The sequence below is a fragment of the Eublepharis macularius genome, chromosome 11 (genome assembly GCF_028583425.1).
Source record: "Eublepharis macularius isolate TG4126 chromosome 11, MPM_Emac_v1.0, whole genome shotgun sequence".
Lineage (NCBI taxonomy): Eukaryota > Metazoa > Chordata > Lepidosauria > Squamata > Eublepharidae > Eublepharis > Eublepharis macularius.
Genome location: NC_072800.1, coordinates 56,621,474 through 56,643,351, shown reverse-complemented (window position 1 = coordinate 56,643,351; position 21,878 = coordinate 56,621,474). Strand labels below are relative to the sequence as shown.

Here is a 21,878-nt window from a genome sequence, read left to right as displayed (position 1 = left end):
CATAGCCATGCGCATTTGAACCCAGCTCTCCCTTGTCTCTAACTGCTACATCCCAGTGCAGCAACTTCTTAAATCCTCTCTCCAAATGCCTGGAATTCACTTCAGAGTGTAAAACGCTCCGGCGCGGGCTTTCATACTGCTGAAGCAGTTACAAGGGAATTAACTTTTTAAAAAGTTTTCTGTTCTAGGGGAAACATAAAAAACAGCTGAAAAAGGGAAGAGATACAATTAAGCAAATGAAATATGGAAAAGTGGGGAGGGCGAGAGAAGGCGAGTGGGAGTGTAAGAGGAAGCGGCGGAGCGCTGAGGCACATCGCGGCGCGGGCCAGACCGCTGCAGGGAAGCCGTTGCCGCAACCGCAGCCCCGGAGAAGAGCGCCGTCGCCGCGTGGCGCGCTAGGGCCATGGAAGGAGGCGTCGCCCAGGGCCGCGCGCCAGGCCCGCCGCTGCTCGTGCTGCTGCTCGTGGCCCTGGCCGGGGCCCCGCCGTTGGCGCGCGCGCTGCCGTCCAAAGTGTCGCGCGGCGTGGCCGTGCCCTTTGTCTTCGACCCGCGCGCCGTCTGCAGCCCGCCCTGCCAGCACGGGGGCCTGTGCATCAGGAACGGCACCTGCTTCTGCTCCAAGGGCTACGAGGGCGAGCTCTGCCAGTACGGTGGGTAACGAGCCCGAGTCCCGCCGCTCCCAACCCTTGCGCGCAACCGCGGCGGCTCTGGTTCCTAACGCCCACCGTCCTTTCGGCAACGGTGCGTCTCCTTGGGCTCTCCGGGCTCGGGGATGGCCATGACGAGGGCTCTGCGAGGGGAAGCAGGGGCAGAGAACAGGGAAGTCCCCCCCTGGCATCTTCTCTTGGAAGCAAGCGCGGGAAGCGTCAGTGGCTGCGCGCACTAAGCCGGGACGCTTGGAAAGTAGGGCTGGCTTCTGAGTAAACGCAGGTGCATTTAGGATCGCCAGCTTATGCCATCTCCCACTTGAGCACTGTTAGTTTGTAGCAGCAAAGTAAAACTAGAGCCCGGTGGCTCTTTAAGAACTAACAAACTTTTCGCGAGTCAGACAAACTTCGCTTCTTCAGATACATAATGGACGGTCCAGGCTATTCCGATGTCATCAGATCTTGGAAGCTAAGCTGGTCGGCCTTAGAGCCAAGCTACAAGTGACACCTGGTACAGGTTGGACATTTGTCAGCTTCCCTCAAGTTTTGATGGGAAATGTAGGCATCCTGGTCTTGCAGCTGTAATGGAGAGCCAAGCTGTAAAACGAAGACGCCTACATTTCCCATCCAAACTTGAGGTAAGCTGACAAGTGTCCAACCTGTGTAAGGTGTCACTTGTAGCTTGGCTCTCAGTTAGGCTTGGTCGGGAGACCGCCAAGGAAATCCAGGAGCGCCACACAGAGGCAGGCAATAGCAAACCACCTCTGCTCACCTTTTGCCTTGAAACCCTACGGGCTCGCCAACTAGATGGCACCTGAGGCACGCAATGGAGGCGCACCTCCTGCATCTGATGGAGTTGCATTGGTTAGTCTTTAAACTGCCGCAAGAGTCGTGCTTTGTTTTGACTTTCTTGTACTTTCCAAGTAAGTCTGCGTGGGATTGCAATCTTGGAAGCAAGGGGCATTACAGCCCCTGACAAGGAATTCTAATTATATTCAGAAATGAGTTTGTGTCCTGACTGGGGGATGGGGGGGGGGGGGAGTAAGACATATAATCCATTTCTTTGTCTTTGGTCAACAGCGTAGGGTTATTCTGCTGTCCTGCTAGCCGAGCACATGTTCAGTGGAGAACTGGGAAAATACACTTGGGTGGGGGATTATAAAGAAGAATCAAACATCAACCCTGTTTTTAACCTTTTCTCTGTTGTTTTCAACGGAATTGATGTCCTGCCACTGGAATAGAAGCTCTGACATTCTTGAACAGGGACATTATTTTATCTCCACCTCTCCTTTCTTCTCAATGGGGACCCAAAGTGGCTTCCGTTGTTCTTCTCCATCTTACCTACAAAGCAACCCGGTGGGGTAGGTTGGTCTGCTGTGGAGAAGGGGGGAGATAAAGTGGAGCAACTCATTTTTCAGAGGAATGGTTTGGCCGTTCTGATTTCTCCCCATTTAGAGCCATCTATTTTAGAAATACAAGGAACAGAAAGAAGAGTCACGTGGACAGTCAAAAGTACTGAATTTAGGATTTCTGATTCTGTTGAAAAATGGGGAGACAGAGTGGCTGGAGGGAAGCGGCCCTTGCCAAAGGACAGGAAGTGGGGAATCGCCATCTTTGAAAGTGGAAGGGTCGTGGCTTCAGCGGAAGAGGAAGTAGGCCATCTTGGATTATAATAACATAGAGAAACCATAGAGAAAAGACGCCCGACATTTTGGATATAAAAAATTAATTTTGGCAAAGATTGGGACATTTAAAAAAAAGGAAAACGTTTAATTATACGCCACGGAGCTGAGGAAGAGAGCAGATTCGTGGGAGCGAGCTAAAGCAAGCCCCACGATGTCGAAAAAAGAGTGGCAATCGGCAATAGAAAACTTGGACAAAAAACTTATAGACATGATGAAAGAACTTAAGGACACGAAATTGGAGCTTATTAAAGAGGTCAAGGAAGTTACACAGACAGTAAAGTCGGAGCTGTCAGAAGTGAAAAAAGGTGTGGAAACGATTAGCAGTGAATTACAAGGAACGCAGCAGAGAGTTAAAACAGTAGAAGACGCGATGGAGAATTTAATAGACACGCAACAAACAGAGATGAGGCTGGTGAAGGGGAGGATGTCAGTTGCAGAAACTAAACACATGGAGAAGCAGCTTCGTTTTCGTGGTCTGCCAGAAGTGGAAGGGAAGTCAGCGCAAGAACAGATGACTGAGGTGTTGGCTGATTACCTGGGGAAGGAGGAGGAGGAAATTGTGGCTATCCTAGATGTGGCGTATCGTGTGAACTCGAGAATTGCAACCCAGAGGAAACTACCAAGGGATGTGATTGTGCAGTTTACAACTAGAAATATGAAAGAGAGGATTGTGACCAAACAATTTCAAGATCCATTGGAGATTGATGGCAAGACGATTATTATAATGAAGGAACTGCCCAGATCAGTGTTATTGGACAGGAAAAAATATAGAGTGCTAATTCAGACTTTGAAGGACATGAATATCAGATACAGATGGGAGTTACCGGAAGGAGTGTCCTTTGAGTTTGGAGGGGCAAAAAAACGCATCAGATCTGAGCGGGAGATGGAGAGATTTATCAAGGACAATGAAAAAGACTTACCAACAAAACCATGAATATGGAGTGTAAAGTATTATCTTGGAATGTAAATGGACTAAACTCACCGAATAAGAGAAAAAATATTTTTCATTGGCTACTAAAACAAAAATGTGATATTGTTTGTTTGCAGGAGACCCACATTAGAAAACAGGATGTAAAATATTTAAAATCTGGAAAATTGGGCAAAGAATTTGTAGCGGCTTCCAACAAGAAAAAAAGAGGAGTGGTGTTGTATATAAAAGAGGAGCTGCAGCCAAAATTTGTTATGAGAGATGTGGAAGCTAGATTTGTAGCAGTGGAATGTAATTGGAACTTAAAGAGAGTGTTGGTAGTCGGACTTTATGCACCTAACGGTGCAAAGGAAAGCTTCTTTGAGGACTTAAGGAAGCACCTAGACGATCTTGTATATGACCAGATAATTCTTGCTGGAGATTTCAATGGAGTGGCAGATTTGGAATTAGACAAAAAGACTACAAAAGCACAAAAGAAAAGAGGACTATTGCCAAAGCTTTTTTTTGAGTTGATTCAACAAGAGACTCTCGAAGACGTATGGAGGAGAGAATATCCTAAAACCAAACAGTTTACTTTTTATTCTGCAAGGCATCTTACATTATCAAGAATTGATATGATCTGGGCCTCAAAGGACTTAGCGCTATGGACTAAGGAGGTAGAAATAATGCCGATGGTAGGCTCAGATCACAACCCAATTATGTGGAAATTTGGAAAAAGGAGAAAAAGGAAAGCCTGGAGAATAAATGAGGACCTGTTACAGGAAAGTGAGAATATGGAAACACTGAGAAGAGAGACTAAGTTTTTTATACAATACAACGTGAATAAAGAAGTACCAACCAGTAAAGTTTGGGACGCGTACAAGGCGGTTGTAAGGGGCATACTAATGGACTTAAATGGTAGAGCAAGGAAAAAGAAAGAGGAGAAAAGACAAGAGATTGAGGAGAAAATAAAGGCCAAAGAAGTACAGTTAAAAAAGAGACCAGGGAAAAAGAAAATACATCAGGAAATTAAAATTCTTCAAGAACAGTTAACAGCAATGAGTAACAAAGAATTGGAGTGGAACCTTAAAAGACTGAATCAAAAAGCTTTTGAGGGTGCTAATAAACCTGGGAAATATTTGGCATGGCAATTAAAGAAGAAAAGGGAAAAGAAAATAATAAATAAAATTTGTGAAGAAAACAAAACGTATTTGGAGCAGACTACCATTAGCAGAGCCTTTTATAAATTTTACGCTAAGCTGTATAATAAAAAAGAAGTAAACAAAGAATCAATAGCATCATATTTGGAGAAAACCAAACTTCCAGAGATCTCGGAAGCTTGGAGAAATAAGCTGAACAGTGAAGTAACTGATGAGGAAATAAATATGGCAATACAATCCGCAAATCTAGGAAAGGCGCCAGGGCCAGATGGACTTACGGCTAAATTTTATAAGACAATGGCCAATGAACTGGCACCATTCCTAAAAGAGGTGATGAACGGAGTTTTTAGGGATCAAAGAATTCCAGACACTTGGAGCGAAGCGAATATATCATTGATCCCAAAAGAGGGCCAAGATCTGACTAGCGTGAAAAATTATAGGCCTATATCACTACTCAATAATGACTATAAAATTTTTGCGAAGATATTGGCGGAGAGATTGAAGGGGTGGCTCTCGGAAGTCATAGAGGAGGAACAAGTAGGCTTTTTGCCAGACAGACAAATAAGAGACAACTTAAGGACAGTGATCAATGCTATTGAATACTACGACAAGCGCTGTGACAAAGAGGTTGGTTTCTTCTTTGTAGACGCTGAAAAAGCGTTTGACAATTTAAACTGGGACTTTATGTTTGCCACTATGGAAAAGCTACAACTGGGAGAAAGATTCGTCAGAGCAATCAAGGAAATCTATAGAGACCAGACTGCAGCAATTGTAGTGAATGATGAATTGACCAAAAAATTGACGATTAGTAAAGGAACAAGACAAGGTTGCCCGTTATCTCCATTGTTGTTCATTTTAGTATTGGAGATTCTGATGATACAAATTCGACAAGATGAGGAAATACGAGGAATAAAAATAAAGGACTATTCATATAAGGTCAGAGCATTTGCAGACGACATAATGTTAATTGTAGAAGACCCACTGGAGAACATGCCAAAAGTGATAGACAAGATCAAGGAGTTTGGAGATTTGGCAGGTTTCTTCATTAACAAAAAGAAGTCAAAGATATTATGCAAAAACATGACTAAGCAGAAACAACAATTGTTAATGGAAACAACGGATTGTGAAGTAACTAGTAAGGTGAAATACTTGGGAGTTGAGCTGACTGCAAAAAATATAGATTTGTTCAAGAATAATTATGAAAAATTATGGACTCAGATAGAGAGAGACTTGATCAAATGGAATAGATTGAACCTGTCATGGTTGGGCAGGATTGCAGCAGTTAAGATGAATGTGTTACCAAGAGTAATGTTTTTGTTACAGACAATACCAATCATCAGAGACTCTAAACAATTTGAAAAATGGCAGAGGAAAATATCAGATTTTGTTTGGGCAGGCAAGAAGCCTCGAGTGAAAGTAAAAGTTTTACAAGATGCAAAGGAGAGAGGCGGAATGCAACTGCCCAATCTGAGACTTTACCATGATGCAATCTGCCTAGTTTGGCTAAAAGAGTGGATGACATTAAAGAATAAGAAACTATTAGCCCTAGAGGGATATAAAAAAATTTTTGGATGGCACGCATACCTATGGCATGACAAAGTAAAGGTCAACTCGATGTTCCTGCATCATTTTGTAAGGAGAAGTCTATTTACAATCTGGAAGAAGTATAGAACTTACCTACAAGAAGGAACCCCCTTGTGGGTGGTTCCATATGAGGTGATAGATCCGAGAGCTGTGGATAATGAACAACAATGTTTAACGTACAAAGAAATAACTAAGATTGAAGTATCTAAACTTAGAATAAAGACGCAAGAGGAACTATCACCTAACTATGATTGGTTTCAGTATAGACAGATTAGAGACTTATACAACTCAGACTTTGCAAAAGGGGGCATACGAACAGAGAACTCGGAACTAGAGCAGACCCTTCTTAAAGAAGACAAGAAAAGAATATCCAAGGTATACCAAGTATTGCTGAAATGGTATACTGAGGATGAGATAGTTAAAACACAGATGGTGAAATGGGCTATAAATTTCAATAAAGAAATAACAATGGAGGCATGGGAATACTTGTGGAAAACTACAATGAAGACAACGACATGTATCAATATTAAAGAGAACATTTTCAAAATGATCTATCGTTGGTACATGACACCAAAGAAGATTGCGCTAGGGAATTTGAATACTTCTAATAAATGCTGGAAATGTAAGAAACATGAGGGCTCCCTCTATCATATGTGGTGGTCGTGTGAGGTAGCTAGGCAGTTCTGGGGGGAAATAATAAGAGAAATGAGTGAAATTTTACAGTTTCAAATAAATAAGAACCCAGAACTCCTGCTGCTAAACTTGGGAATGGAGGGAATTCCAGCCCATCATAGGACGTTGATTTTTTATATGACTGCAGCAGCTAGACTTTTGTATGCGCAGAAATGGAAAGTACAAGAAGTACCAACTATTGAAGATTGGATCTACAAATTGCTGTATATGGCTGAAATGGACAAGATGACAAGAAAACTGAGAGATCTGGACTCAGGGCAGTTCAACACAGACTGGGAGAAGCTGAAACAATACCTGGAGAAGAAATGGGAGGTGGGAGGAAAACTGTGGCAGTTTGAGAACTACTGAAATATAATAAAAGTATAAAAGAGAGGGGTGACTTTACCGGGGGAGGAAGAGAAATGTGAATTTATAAGCAGTTAGATTAATTGATTGAGATATATATAGATATGTATAGGTCAACTGATAGAGAATAATTAATGATAAGGTTTAAACATGAGGATTGACTAACTAACAATATTTTCTTTCTTTGACAAGATTTATATGCACCAAACTGAATGTATAGAAGAGTTAAATTGATTGAGTATCTGAGGAGTTATATAGAATTACCATAAAAAGTTGAAATGAGTAATATATAGAGAACAAATCAAATTGTTTGATTTAAAGGTGGGAAATTTTTATGGTTTATGATATATAGGTTTATATAGAATTATTCAAAACTGGAAAATGGGATAAATTGTTTATCTAAAGACGTATAGTTTGGGTGTATAATAATTAAAGGAGTTAATGATGCACTGCTTAATATAATGGAGAATGTATATCTGTTTTAGACAGAGGAATTTAATAGAAGTAAGGGAAAAGGGACAGAGGGTGGGAAAGCTGTTGGAAGTCAACAAAAGGGGGGGAAAGGGAGGGGGTTAGAAACGAAAAATTAGGGGAAAATTGATTGTAATGTAAAAATAAAAATGTTCTAACCCAATAAAAAAATTTTCAAAAAAAAAAGAAAAATGGGGAGACATAGGGGTGCGGGGGTGGTGTGTATATAAAGTAGGGTTTTTCATAGCAGATAGAATGAAGACAGACACTTCATGTGAATGACAAATCTTGGATTTATGCAATGAGGGGATGCCTGAGGAACAATGTGCAGAAATGCAGGGATTGAAGAGAAGATTGGAAAGAAGAAACCAAAGGATGTATGTTCGTAAATACCAGAAGAGAGAGACTTTGCAGTACTTTCACTGCGTCAAGCGACAGCCTTTCAGCATTATCATGATGTCACATGCTTCCACTTTGGGTTTCCATGGGGCAGAAGAGCGAGGTATAAAATAAGTAAATAAATGAAACTGAAAGAGGATATGAAGGAAGGGACTTTATAGCAAGTTATGGGTGGTGAATTCTGGAAAGGCTGTTGACCAGGAACGCTGGCAGCAGTAGGGGAGAACGTGAATGAGCAGACTTGCAGTACAGTCCTAAGCAGAGTTACTGCAGTCAGTGGGCTTAGACTTGAGTAGTTAGGATTGCGCTGTTGGTCTGGGATGGAGGCATAAATGGAGTGAGTGACAGCCACCTAACAGAGGAAGGTCATATGGAGCAATCCTAAACAGGTCTACTGAGAAGTAAGTCCCATTTTACTTAATGGGGCCTATTCCCAGGAAAGTGTTTGCAGCCATAGTGAGGCACTGAGAGCAGAAGGCCTGGCAAACTACAGGGAAAGAGGCAAAGCAGATGAAAAGGGTTGCCTTTCCCACATCTTTTGGGCCTTGAAATATTTCTTAAATGAAGTGCAACCTATTGTGCCTATTGTGTTGGGAACCTGCTGCTGCAGGCAGAAAATAGACTACTTCAGTTGTCTTTGAATTAGGGTGGAAAGGTGTAGGAAATTAATACTGTTTGCAGAGTTTAAGGCAGAGATTGCACATTGGAATTAATGAGACAGACAGACGCTCCAGTATAGCTCTGTAAAAATACTACATAAAGGATAAAAATAGGGTTACATTGGAAGAAAATAAGAACTTGCTAAACTGACTACATCTTGCTAGTAAAAGGTAGTCCTAAGATTTAGAGCACAGGATTGAGACTGAGACAAAAAGCAATAAAACTTCAGTATATAGCTTCACTTAATCCCCCCCCCCCACAATAAACAGGCTTCCCAGTAGAAAATCCTAATTCTACTTCGTTAAGACTAGTGACTCCCCTTTCCTTGGTGGAAATCCTTACTCCAGACCTAAGTGGTTAGATGCAAATAAGTTTACCAACTAAGTAACACAAACACTTGCTAAATCCCAACAAAAGGTTCTTAAAAGGATTATCACAAGATTTACATAACTGAGTTTGAAATAGTTCTTTGAAGAATCATATTTAGATCCCTGTTAAGAAAAAAAAAGTTGATCCAGGAAAGTCAGTAGAATCTGGGATTAAAAGTCCCAGTCCTAACAGAACACCCCTTGAGCCCAGTTGTGGTGGTACTGTACTACCACCATTTTCCTCAACTAGTCCTAGGCCTCTGACTTTATCATGTGTTACCTGAGAGTCAGCTTGGCTGAGACTCCACAGAAGTTACAAAGGTGGTTGGGCCAAACCAGTCTGGGCAATGATCTAGACTGAAGCTAGGCATCAAAGAAATACCACAGAGTCATGAATAATATTATTAATGTGCATAAAAAGGTTTTACTTAGGAAAGTGTAAAATGATAGGTAAAACAATAAAAACCTAATTAAACCCTACACTGTACATACCAAGCAAAGTTTCTTTGCCAACCTAAGCCATGACAGTAACTTGAAAGCATCACACAGCATTCTTAGTCCGCATCAAAATCTCTTAAATCCAAGGCATCGGGTCAAAGATGTAATTTGAAGGTGTCAGAGTGGCCCAAGAGCCAAGCAAAGAGTAGCAAAAGCAAAACTGACTTTTCCCATTTATCTCAATGCCTAGCAACCTGGGGCGGTCTCATTAATTAATCAGCACCCTGCAATGACATGTGAGGTTGATAATCTGCCATTGTGCCAAGCCCACATAGTATTACCATGAGCACAAACCCTCTTCTCATGAGAACTGCAGCTGGATCCAATAAACTTATGAGGTGGAATGTTTGGCCTTGCCTTTAAATCTGGGCCTTGGCATCTGTGCTGCAAAACAAGCTTCTGTAGATTTATTCTCACAAAGGCAGCGGTTACCCATAATTCATAGACACTCTGGCCAAGCAAGCCTTTTTGCAATCACCCTCTGTAACAGCAGAGTGAGTAGTTTAGCATGCAAGCACACCAGGATGGAAAATTAATGGAGTGGCTGGGCAGTGGTTGATCCCTAAAGTTGGAAAAGGGAGGCACTCAAAATATTCTGAAAATCTTGAAATGAACAAACCCTCATGGTTCTTGTTACAACCTTCTGGAATTGTTTACTAGAGAAGGTCAGAAGCGTATCTTCTCTGATGGTCTTTAGAAAAACTTGTAAAGCACAACTGTACTTTTTAAAGACATTTAATGGAGATCACAGACTATTTGGGCTTTTCTGATACTGCATATTGTTTGGCAAATTGATTTGTTCTTTGATGGCCATTCTGTTGTATGTTTTGATGGTATTTTTATATGCAAGCCACTTGGAGCCCCCTTTTTATGGGAAAGGTGAGATATAAATATTTTGTATAAATAAATGTCTCTTAAAACAGATAATATTGGGTTGCTCAGAAACAATAGGAATTCACAGGAATGAGTGATAGCAGTTGAAGATAATGCTCAGGTACAAGAGGAAAAAACACTGGAAATAAGGAAAATTAGGATAACTGAAAAGCAAGCAGATGTTCTCAGCTGTTGGAACAAAAGTTACATGTTAATAAAAGTTGTAAGACAATCCTGGCAAAGAAGTGTATTTCAACTTTTAATTTAAAAAGGACTAAAAAAGAGGTAGCAAGGGGGAGAATAAGTGCTAGGCGCAGACTGCTCAACATTTATTACAGTACATTTGTAATCTGAAATTTTCATGGATTTCCCACTTATTTCCCCCCATTGGTCATTTGTGAGGACAGATGCAAATACATCTGATTCTTTGTTAAGCTATGAGTGTTTGCTATTCATTATTTTTTGTGTGCACTGATCATCTTTGTTTTTTCCCCACTTCAAACATTTGATTTCTTCTATCTGAGAGCAGAACTGTCACTGCTGCTTGTTATAGAGAGGGCTGCCAATAAATTTCCAGGGATCACCCAAATCTCAGTAATGAAAGTCCAGAGGAAACCAGCAAATGTGCTATTGAAAATTGTTTGCAGATAGCGAATACATAGAAACCAGGATTAGTTTATGAATGATTTATGAGCCAAGAACCAACTAAACTTGTCAGATAATTTGTTTGCATGAAATAATCAGAGCAGCTGTACTCCAAAATGTGAAATCTCTAGCTATTTATGTGTGCCATGCGTGCACATCGTTTAACTGTCAGTCACAAAGAAACCCTTTGCATCCTTGAAGAATAATGTCTTCTCAGCAAGTTTTCATTGTGAGCCTTATGGATGAACCCTAAAGAAATGATGTTTGTTCTAGGACCATTTGTGAAGAGAACTGAGAAGGCTGGATCTGGAAGGATCTGGTGAAAGGGAGAAAATTATGCCACATGAGGGTGTATTCAGTCTTAATTGTGGAAGAATTTCTAGTTGTGTGGTTCCATGTGGCTTCCAAGTATAAATCAAAAGCTAGGCTGAACGTGAGTGTGTAGCTGTTAAGAAAGAGTTCTTTTTAACAGCAATTGGGAAGCCATATTAAAGCAGAATTGTACAGGTGTTCAAGCAGAAGCAAAGGTTAGCTTTAACAGAAAATTCACCAGCACTTCTAGTACTGAGTTCAAACGGCTGTGACCAAACTCAAAATTATCCCACTTAGGTCAGCTTGATTAGAAGAATTCTTTTGGCATGTAAATTGTTGAAAATGCACAGATTTCATATACTGAGTATTAGATGGTATTTTAATTAACTGAATCTGGAATTTCTCAGTTTTCAAATATTTTACTTTTGAGGAGAGGGCTCAAATAAAGTCAGTTACTTTTAATCTTGATTTATTTGATTGTCTCAATGTTTGTGTATTGGATGGATGGATGGACAGACAGAAACAAGGATTTTCAATACAGATTGGTAGTTGCTTACAGAGATACATATCTAAGATGTGTCCTAAATTTTTCTGTAGATTGGGGATGATGTTAGATATGTCTTCCAAAAAGTAAGACATTACAGCATTTCATTGATGATGGCTTATTGCTGAACATAGCAATTGGGGGATAATGAAAGCATCACTGTTTCTTTTTCACAATTTCCATATCTCGCTGTTTCCACGTTTTTATGGCCACTATTTTAACGGTTTGTGGTCTAGTAAAGGTGTGAAACTGCTGATTGTTTAACCATTGATAAGGGGACAGACCCAGACCACAGATTTGTATCCTCCCTTCTCCTTTCTTGTGAGCATTAGCTATGTTGCATTGTGCCTGCACCATTGTTAACCAGGTTATAATTATGTCTTAACCAGAGTTTGAAACCAGGTCAAATCCCATTCCTGTAGCTTGTCCTTTTTCTACACTTCTCTTTGGCTTCTCAGTTGGCAACTAAAGGACCAAACTTCACCCCTGAGAAATTGCATTTGGCTCAGCAGTCTCACATCACATAGGATTTTAATTGTGCTATCCTAAGCAGAATTACACCCTTATAAGGCCATTGACTTCAGTGACTTTAGAAGGGTATAACTCTGCTTAGGATTGCTTTGTAAAGCCTCTTCCTTTTAATAATGTGAGACATATAGCTAATTCATACAATCCATTGTGGTGTTAGATATTAAATGAGAAACTTGTCTACTACCACTTGATAGTACTGCATTTATGTGATAAGAAAAAGCCATTTCGCAACCAAATTAGCAGATTATATTTGTCCTTGAGTGAAAATCATGAATGCATGGATCTTACAAATAGTACCACCATCTACTGTTTCCATGCACATTTATACATTCACTGATAGCCTTTTTTGAATGAAAGGATTTTTCCGAGCTTGCTCTCCCCTCCCTCCCCAAAATTCTGATCCTCTTTTTACTTTTTTAATTCATAGCAACTTGTTATCCAAAATGTAAAAACGGTGGGAAGTGTCTCAGACCTGGAAAATGTAGGTGTCAACCTGGCTATGGAGGAAGATACTGCCATAAAGGTGAGTTAATATTCAGCAGTTTGCAGATCAAGCCCAAAAATAGTGCAAGGAAGACCTGAATATGACAGGCTGTATAACGCCAGTGCAGTGCTGGTTGTCCTGGAACGATTTGCTGTCTTGGCAGCTTCGCTGTGCTTAAGCACAGTGTCGTTTGGATGATGTTTGCTAACTGGCAGTGTGTGGGTGGAGGCTGGCAGGTAGTCTTATGTTATGCAGTCCCTTAGATGTGGTCTCTCCGGGACTCTCAGCTCTGTGATTGTACAAGCCATTTCCAGCATTATAAAATACAGCAATAGAGAAAGAGAGAGTTGTGAGATTGCTGCATTCTTAAGAGAAACATGATATTAGTGGGCTGCATGGTAGTAAACTATATAGCGAAGTTGACTGGTTCATTCTTGGCGTTAGCGGAGCAGCTCTTCAGTGATTTGGTCTTTTCTGTCAGATCAGATGTAAAGAGTTTCCACTGGAAGAACAGAGGCAAGAGGGGATTTGTTCTGTAGAGTGCCAGAAGATGATACTCTTTCACCTGTGCTCCTTAGCCTTTATATGAGGCTGCTGAATAAGAGTATCTTATTCCGGACTGGGCGTCATCAATACACAGATGACACCAAGCTCTGTATTTCATTATCCAAGTCTCCGGATTCATCTGTCCTGGCTCTGAACCAGCACTTTGAGGCTGTGATCAGGTGACTGTGGTAGAGTGAGCTGAATCCAGACAAGAAAGAGGTTATGCTGGTTGGGGACGCTGATGGTTTAGAGGTTGGAGCAGAATTAGCATTTGCAGAGCAGGTTACGAGCTGTTTGAAAACCAGGCTGGCACCGTTGCCCAGAGAGGTCTGTGACATCTATTGGCCCTTTTGTATGAAACTGACATTATGGATCAAACATTGCAGACAAGGCTTTCATATCGCTTCATGCTACTTCAAATGTGATACTTTTTTACTGGAGGCGATTGATAGCACCAGTTGAAAACTGAAATTTTAAGACGTTGGTAATGAACTCATGTGTGAATCAGCCCTAAGTGTTTTGATTCATAAATGTTAACCCAGCATGTGAAAGCAGTTGGCTTCGCTTGCTGAAAATTCTGAAGGCTTACAGGTAATGAAAATGTAAAAGAGTCTACTGGCTAGTTTCCCTGCTCCTAAAGAGAGAGTCAGTAGAAGGAGAAAGTGACTAGAGGCTGTTTGTGTGCTTGTGTGTGTGTGAGAGAGAGGGAGAGATTTTGTATTCAGCTTTCTTTGCCTGTAGGCATGGGAATGTTCAGAACCTTCAAAAAGAAGAGCTGGACTGCTATCACGTAGTCCGCCTTGAAAGCCTTGAACTAGTTTTGCCACCTGATTCCCATTTTTCACATTGTTTCCAAGTGATTCATACGCAAAAAAATTGCAGTGATGCTCTGAACTATATGGAACAAACTGAGGGATATAAGCTTCCATAAAATTCACAACAAACTTCAATTATCTAGAAGAAGCAGAGAAAGAGGTGGGTATAGAGACGGGAGTGACTCTGTGGGCAGCAGGAAGGATGGCAGGCTATTGCCCCTGATGAGGAAAAATTGTTCTACCCATTTTATAAGGGCTTTTTTGCCTTTGAGATACTGTGGGTATGAATGCAGAAGGCAACTATATTGATGAAAATCCCTTATTCAGAAATGATCTATATATAATTAGGAGGCATGAACAATTCTAGGACAACATATCTCCCTATCTACTGATTATCTGATGAAAGTGCTACTGGACTCGCATCTTTAAGGTGCTACTGGACTCGCATCATGATAATACTTTATGCTCTGTACTCCCTGATCTCAGCAATATACTGAGATTTCTGGCTTTTCATTGATCAGGGTCAGTATACAGCTGTATACTGTATATACTGTATATTTAACTGTATATGAATGTGTGTATTTGCTTGTAATATCTGTCCTGTTTCTAATGTTGTCTGTTTTGTAGATATTTTTTCTTTGCATCAGCTTTATAGTAATAAAGATGTTTTAATAACTTGCCATTGTTATTTAATCAGAAGTGTATTATCTATGTCATGTTAAATTAACTCTGTTTTATGTATGTGATGAGTTTTGTACCAATAATGAATATTTACTACAGTTATGATGTTATTTAATTACTCTAAACATTTGTCATCTTTTAACCTAATATCATGTTTTATACTAAAGAATGGTGATTCTTCTTGAAGTTTATGCTCAACTAACATGACTGTGGTTGTAATCTTTTTTTGTTCTTTCTTTTCTTTTCTGCCACTCTGTATGTTTATTTTGTACTTAAAGCATTAAATTATATATAGAGTGCTGCTTCTGGCTTACTTCATCTGTGTTGTTGCTTTCCAGTAAGCTGTGAAGGAGGGTGTCAGAATGGTGGGGAGTGCATTTCTGTCAATGGGAGGGTAACGTGCATTTGTGCTTCAGGATGGACAGGATCGAGATGCCAAGAAGGTAAGTGCTGTTCAGTTAGCTGTTGCATTTGTATCCCACTCTTCCTCCAAAGAGTTTGGTGTAGAATACATGGATTTCCCCCCCCCCTGCTTTATTGGGACAACAATTCTGTGATTGGCTCAGAATCACTCAGCAAGTTTTATAGTTGAGCTGGAATTTGAACCCAGGCTTCCTGTCCCAGTCCAGAATTCTCTCCATTATCTTTACACAGTATTGCCATCCTAAACAGAGTTATACCCCCTAAGCCTGTTGACTTTAGTTGGCTTAGAAGGGTGTATAACTCTGCCTAGGATTGCACTGTGATTCTTTTAGACCTGGAAATAAGGAAGCCCTATCTGATCCTAGGAAGCAGCTTGTTTGTTTTGGGGATAAGCACTTCTTCAGGGCAACTCTCCATAAATTATTCTTGAACAGTCAAGTATTTCTTGTGCTGTGTCTCCAGTTCCCCAAGTGGTGGTGGTTTTTAGAGCAACATGGCTACTTACAATTGACTGATAAGGGGCTCTTCCATGAACACAGACAAGTCTGAGTAGGTGCAGCTGTTCTGCTGCAGTTGAACATCTTTGGATCATGGCTTTGGGCATCACTCCTGTGTCTTTTGCATCTTACTATTACACGCATCTGACTCATCAACAGAAAAAGGACAGAAGTATTTGTTTTCCTACATGGATTTCATGGTGTGTTGATGGGTTAATGATTTACATTGTTGATTCATATTCATATATTGTTTTCTAAGGTGAAAAGGACAGGGAGCCCATAGTCTTTAAACTATAGAAACTCCTCTGTCGTTGGCAGTTAAGAGTAACTGCATTTGAAACTGAATTTGACACCTAAAACTACAGCTCTTAATCTGATTGTTTTATGCCCTGCATAGATCTTGACTTCAATGACACCAGTGGGAAAAATTAATTTTTCATTTAAAGTTTTCTCATCCTCTCCAGCACCAGCATAATATATATAAGAAGACTGACAGATGACTTTGTTTTATCATTCTTCTTTTTCCCTCAGCAATTTGTCCTCAAGGATGTTGGAATGGAGGTGCTTGTGTAGCTCCTGGAATCTGCAGCTGTGCAACCGGCTGGGTTGGTGGGGCCTGTCATTTAGGTGAGAGGCATTTCTTTTATAGGAACTTGGGAGCCTTTTGATTGGCATAACTAGAGCTGACATGATTATCCACACCTGCCCAAGATACAACGGAAGGTCTTCGTAGATTAAATAACTGTCTACCTGTCTGGAGACTAGGCAGTGCCAAATTGGAATTTGCAGGTAAGCCTCAGAGAGGACAATGTAGGGCAAGAAGAAATGTAGGAATATCTTTAGAATTCTGAAAGGGGTTATTCAACTACTGTCTTTACATCCAGGAGGTACATCCACATTTCCTGTGAATTTCACATCTCTTGACTTAGGTAGTATTAGAAACCTTGGAATCCCAGTTGAGAATTCCAGTGCATATCCTTCCGAATCTATTTTTGATCTTGAGTGTTTCAGGAACGTAGCCCTGTTGGTCTGCAATAGAACAGCAGGATTTGAGTCTAGTGGCACTTTAGAGACCATCCAGATTTCCAGGATATGAGCTTTCGAGAGTCAAAGCTCCCTTCTTCAGATACAGGGAGGAGTGGAGATTCCTGAACCTTTATATCCCAGTCAGGAGTGGGGGTGAGGTGAAGCAAAGAAGGAAGTCGGGGTGTAAAGGTACAATGCAGCTTGATTAGAGCAGAAGTGAGCATCTGTAAGATAAGAATTCCTTTTATTCCCCCCCCCCCGTTTTTTCCCCATTATTCTGAAATTGTAAATGAACTCAAGTTCAGCAATCTCACATTTAATCTGCCCTTGAAGTTTCTTTCTTTGAAGACAGCCACTTTTAGGTCAGGAATGGAATGCCCTGGAAGATTCAAACGTTCTCGCACTAGTTTTTGATTGTTGCGGTTTTTATTGTCAGATTTACGTCCATTTATTCTTTTGCTTGGAGACTGACCTGTTTGTCCAGTGTAGAGAGTGGAAGGGCATTGCTGACACTTGATATCATATATAACATTGGAAGATGAGCAGGTGGATGAATCTGAGATACTGTCGCTTGTGTTGTTAGGTCCAGTGATTGGGTTGTCACAGTGAATATGGGGGACAGAGTTGGCATCTTGGTTTGTTGCAGACCCTGATCCCAGAGTCCGTGTCCATATTAGGAAGTACATTAGTGTGAGTGAGTTGTTTAAAATGAGGGAGCTGTCTGTGGCCGAAAAATGGTTTGCCTTCCAGTGCTTGTGAGCGAAGAGTATCATTGTCCAGCATATGTTGGAAGTCAGTAACAAAGCATTGAACTGGTTTGAGCTGAGAGCTGTATGTGACCACCAGTGGTGTTCTGTTGTTGTTTCGTTTGGGCCTATCTTGTAGCAGATTATCCCTTGGTATCCTTGGCTTTGTTCATCTGTTTCTTTCCTCAGGTGGGAACTGCAATTTCAAAGATGTCTACTGTAGATCTTGCAGGTGAGAATCTCTGTCAGAGGGATTGGAACAGATGTGGCTGTAACAGAGAGCTTGGCTATAGACAATGGATTGTTTGGTGTGTTTAGAATGGTGATTGGAGGCATGTAGGTACATTTGCTGATCAGTAGGTTTTTTTGTATGAAGTGGTTCTCAAGCAGGGGGGAACATGACTCTTCCTCACTCCCACATGACTCATATTATTGTACCTTTTACTGCACCAGCTCTGTCAAAGTTGTGGCAGGAAGCTTCTGAGTTGCATTGGACTCTTTTTCAGGTAGTACATCATATGAATTCACCTGGAAGCTATCTTCTTTGTTGTATTGTTTGAGCTCAACATGGCACCTACTTCTGTAAGATGCTCACTACACGTAGTTTCAAAATACCCACCACAGGTAACATAAGGGGGTTTAAAGATTAAAATCCTATATTCACCTTGTTTCTAACTCCCAAATATGCTGCCCTGAGACATAATTTTCTTTTGAGATGGACAAAAGTCTACACATTAGAGCTATCAATGGACATTTCTCTTTCCAAGAGTCATCTTTTTGCTTTCTAGAGAATGTCTTTGAGCCAAGTCTCCTGTGAAGTAGGACTTACCTACTTCCCTTTGAGTCTCTGGAATAATTTTATGGATTAATCCTTTCTGAAATGAACGACCAGAGGAAATGGCCTGTTTTGAAATGCCAGTCATAGGAAGTCAGAGCAAGCTGATACTGCCAAATAAAGTACTACAATCCCATTGCTTGTCATAAAGATCCACACAAATCTCATCCTTGGCAAGATAGCTTACATCTTGTTTTTCTTCAAAAATCGAGATTGCTCCAGAGTTCAAGGGCATGTATATATGGAGCTTATAAGGATAACTGCTAGGGTCTATGAGGCTAATCTCTGCTATTTGAAATCTGTTGTGCGAAGAAGGGACAGAAAAGCATACACTCTTAGAATTCAGCTTTGGAGACACTGCAGTTGCATATACTTGCTACTTCCATCTTGAAATTCATGTGCACAGACGTATTTTAATGAGAAATTATGACACACAGTCACATCTATGGGTTTTAACAAGTGCAGAAGCACCAGATACACACCCTAGCTAGCTGCTGGGGATGTCCTCATGATAGGAGACAGGCATAAGCCTCTTATTTCAAGTGGATCATCCTACTCAGCATCAAATTCTGTTCATGGAATACACGTGCCTGTGGCTGGGTACACCTGCTGGAGTTTTGTGTTAATAGGACAGGCTTGAGCTGTATCTTGTGCTATCATTATGCCACAGCAAGCATTTGCAGCTGCCCACACAGGAACATCCAGTTGAAAATTACTGCTGAACCACAGCAATAGCGCAGTATTCCATGCTATCTGGGTCCATCCTTAAGTTTTTCTTTAACAACAGTTTGTAATAATGGTTGTTGGGGGTTTTCCGGGCTGTCTTGCCGTGGTCTTGGCATTGTAGTTCCTGACGTTTCGCCAGCAGCTGTGGCTGGCATCTTCAGAGGTGTAGCACCAAAAGACAGAGATCTCTCAGAGTTTGTAATAACTTCATACCACAAAACAGGTGGGTTTGGGAAATAATAAATACTCCCATATTTAATTATTTTAAAATTATGATTTGTTTCTCCCCATTTTAGACTTCCAAAATTCAGATGCTAAAAGCACGTATAATATATCCTGGTTTCACTGTATTTTGATATTTCATAATGGATTTTGGGAATCATTTTTATCATTTAATTTGTGTGACAGGTTAACAATACTGTACTATGAAACTGGTGTGGTTTTTTTTTTTCTTGCAGCACTGTGTAGACTGCCTTGTCAACATGGAGGCAAATGTATTGCTCCAGATGTCTGCAGATGTCGTTCACCATACTCAGGTCTACAGTGTACCAAGAGAATAAAGGAATGAAACAGTCTTCTTGGAAGATGAATGCCATTATTTTAATGAATGAACATAGGGTAAAGGAGAATTTTTGCTTTATCCTAGTTGGTTCTTGAATAGGGTTTTTTTTAAAAAAAATCTGAATATATCTCAAAGGGAAACTCTCCTATATTAAAGGGCCACTTTTTAAAAATACTCCAGTTATCAAGTTAGTTGAATGTCTTTCAGAATATACGTATGAAAGGGAATCTGGATGCATAGTATTCTATTGTCTCATGTTAGCACATTTAACGCTGAATATTTTATTTTAATAAAGCATTCCCTCCCGCAAATATCTCTTTATCTCTCTCATCATTTCCAAGAATGGAATTTGCTGTCATACATACTTAATATGATAAGGAAGTCTGTTCATAAACGCACTGATCTAGCAAGAGATCTCTGGGCAGATGCAGGTTTCCCTGTGTGCAACTGGTTGGATCATGATTTGTACTACAAGAGCATGTTCAAATTCTCTGATTTAGTATCCAGTAACTGGGACTGCACGTGAGGTTCCTGAGGTTGCGTTGAGAATCCAGTGTGCACACCATATAGCAGATGCATCTGTATCGTAAGGTGCACCAATCATGAAATTGCACAAGTTTATCCTGTTTTGTGTATGACTTGTCATTGGAAAACAAGTAGCTGTGATGTACTTGTAACTAATGGATTATGGGTTAACAAATGGGTTCCTTTCCATAAAAAAAGGTCTGTGTGCATGAGTTGGTGGGTGTCTTTTCATTCTAATATTGGGAAACACAATAGAAAGCCTATGCTTTGACTGCAGAAGGTGCCAGCTTCAGTCTCTGGCATTGCCAGTTAAAGGAACTCAAGTTTCAGGTTGCTAGGATAGATGTTACTCTGAGAAGCTGGAGAGCTGCTGCCAAAAGTAAACAACATTTGAGATAGATAAGGCAGTTCTGTATACTTCTATGAGAAACATAGAATGCTAATATTTTATTTCATCCTACAATTTCTGTTGTATTAACTATTAATTTCAGTGATCTCAAATGTGAAGTCATCAGTGGATTTTTGCCACTATTTTTTTTTAAAAAAACATACAGCTTGAATACAGCACCATCTGCTGGGTGTTGTGTGTGTCATTTCCTGGCTGCCTGAACATTTCCTCTGAAGCTTATGATTTGTAATAAGTGTTTGTCATCTGAAATCTGATTCTATGACCTGCTGTGCCAAATCAGTAGCTGATAGGCTTATGTCAATTTTAGCACAAAGTCTGTGTCACATTGACATTCATATTTGAAACATTCAGATTCTAATTTAATTAATGCAGCGTAGAACTCTATCCCCTTCTTTTAAAAATGTATTCAGAATTCTCCAGAATTCAGAAGAACCTCTCTATGATCTGCACAAGAAAAAAATTAATTGTACAGATTTTATTACTGGATATAAAATTTTTCCTGGATGAATGTCACTAAAAACTGGAACTGTAAACATACACTCTGTTTATTCTGAAATACAAGGAGCTGCCTCCAATGGTTCCATTCCATTACTGATGGGAACATTTCTCCAGCGCAAGGAACTGGTGGAACAGTTCTTCCACATTAGTGGAAGAAAACCTTTGTATCAAGCCCATTGATTTAAAGCAGTAGATGAAAATGAAGCCTAACTATGAATTACCTTTATTGTGTTGCCAAAATCATGTTTCATAAAAGCTGTAATTGCAAAGAAAAGGAAGGCCTCTTCCACATGGTGAACTTTACATTGGGCTTTCTGCATGTCCAGCGCACGAAGATTGGATCCGCTTTATACATCAGTTCCGGCCCCATACTGCTTCGATTTTTTAATTCTACCTTGAACCAAAGTGGTGTCTCTTTTTTATTTCTGCACTAGAAAAATGCCCCAATTCTGCTGCAAGCTAGGACTGCTCAGTTTCCTCAGCTGATTGCTAAGGAAACACACAAAGGATTTTTTTTGGTCTTTTTTATGACGCCAGTGTTGCAACATTGCTATTTCATTTTTTTTAATTCAGGAAAAAAACTTGATTGGTTGCTGTTCAGCCAATCAGGATGCAGGGGAATAAAGGGGATGGTGAAAGGGGAACAGCGCCAGGCCTCACACCAAAGAAAGCATTCGATACTTAAAAAAAAAAAAGTTGCTGGGGAAAAAATTTGGGGTATATGTGCAGGGAAAAACACTGCAGAAAAGCTAGTGAAAGATACATTTTGTGGCAGTCGCAAAA

General features: G+C 40.4%; 1 protein-coding gene across 1 annotated transcript; it reads left to right on the top strand.

The window, feature by feature from the left end:
• The first annotated feature begins 326 nt into the window (after positions 1-326).
• Positions 327-19,962, top strand: LOC129337931 (von Willebrand factor D and EGF domain-containing protein-like). The gene is made up of 5 exons (XM_054991943.1): positions 327-650; positions 12,750-12,845; positions 15,187-15,291; positions 16,300-16,395; positions 19,560-19,962. Exons 1-5 carry the CDS (start codon positions 404-406, stop codon positions 19,667-19,669), a joined length of 654 nt encoding a protein of 217 aa, XP_054847918.1. The 5' UTR covers positions 327-403; the 3' UTR covers positions 19,670-19,962.
• The last annotated feature ends 1,916 nt before the right edge of the window (positions 19,963-21,878 follow it).

What these genes read in the sequence shown, in the direction of transcription:
- LOC129337931 (XM_054991943.1), top strand. Translation starts at nt 404, where the DNA reads ATGGAAGGAGGCGTCGCCCAGGGCCGCGCGCCAGGCCCGCCGCTGCTC. An exon ending in GGGCGAGCTCTGCCAGTACG is followed by an intron (nt 651 to 12,749) that starts GTGGGTAACGAG and finishes TTTAATTCATAG; the next exon opens with CAACTTGTTATCCAAAATGT. An exon ending in AGGAAGATACTGCCATAAAG is followed by an intron (nt 12,846 to 15,186) that starts GTGAGTTAATAT and finishes GTTGCTTTCCAG; the next exon opens with TAAGCTGTGAAGGAGGGTGT.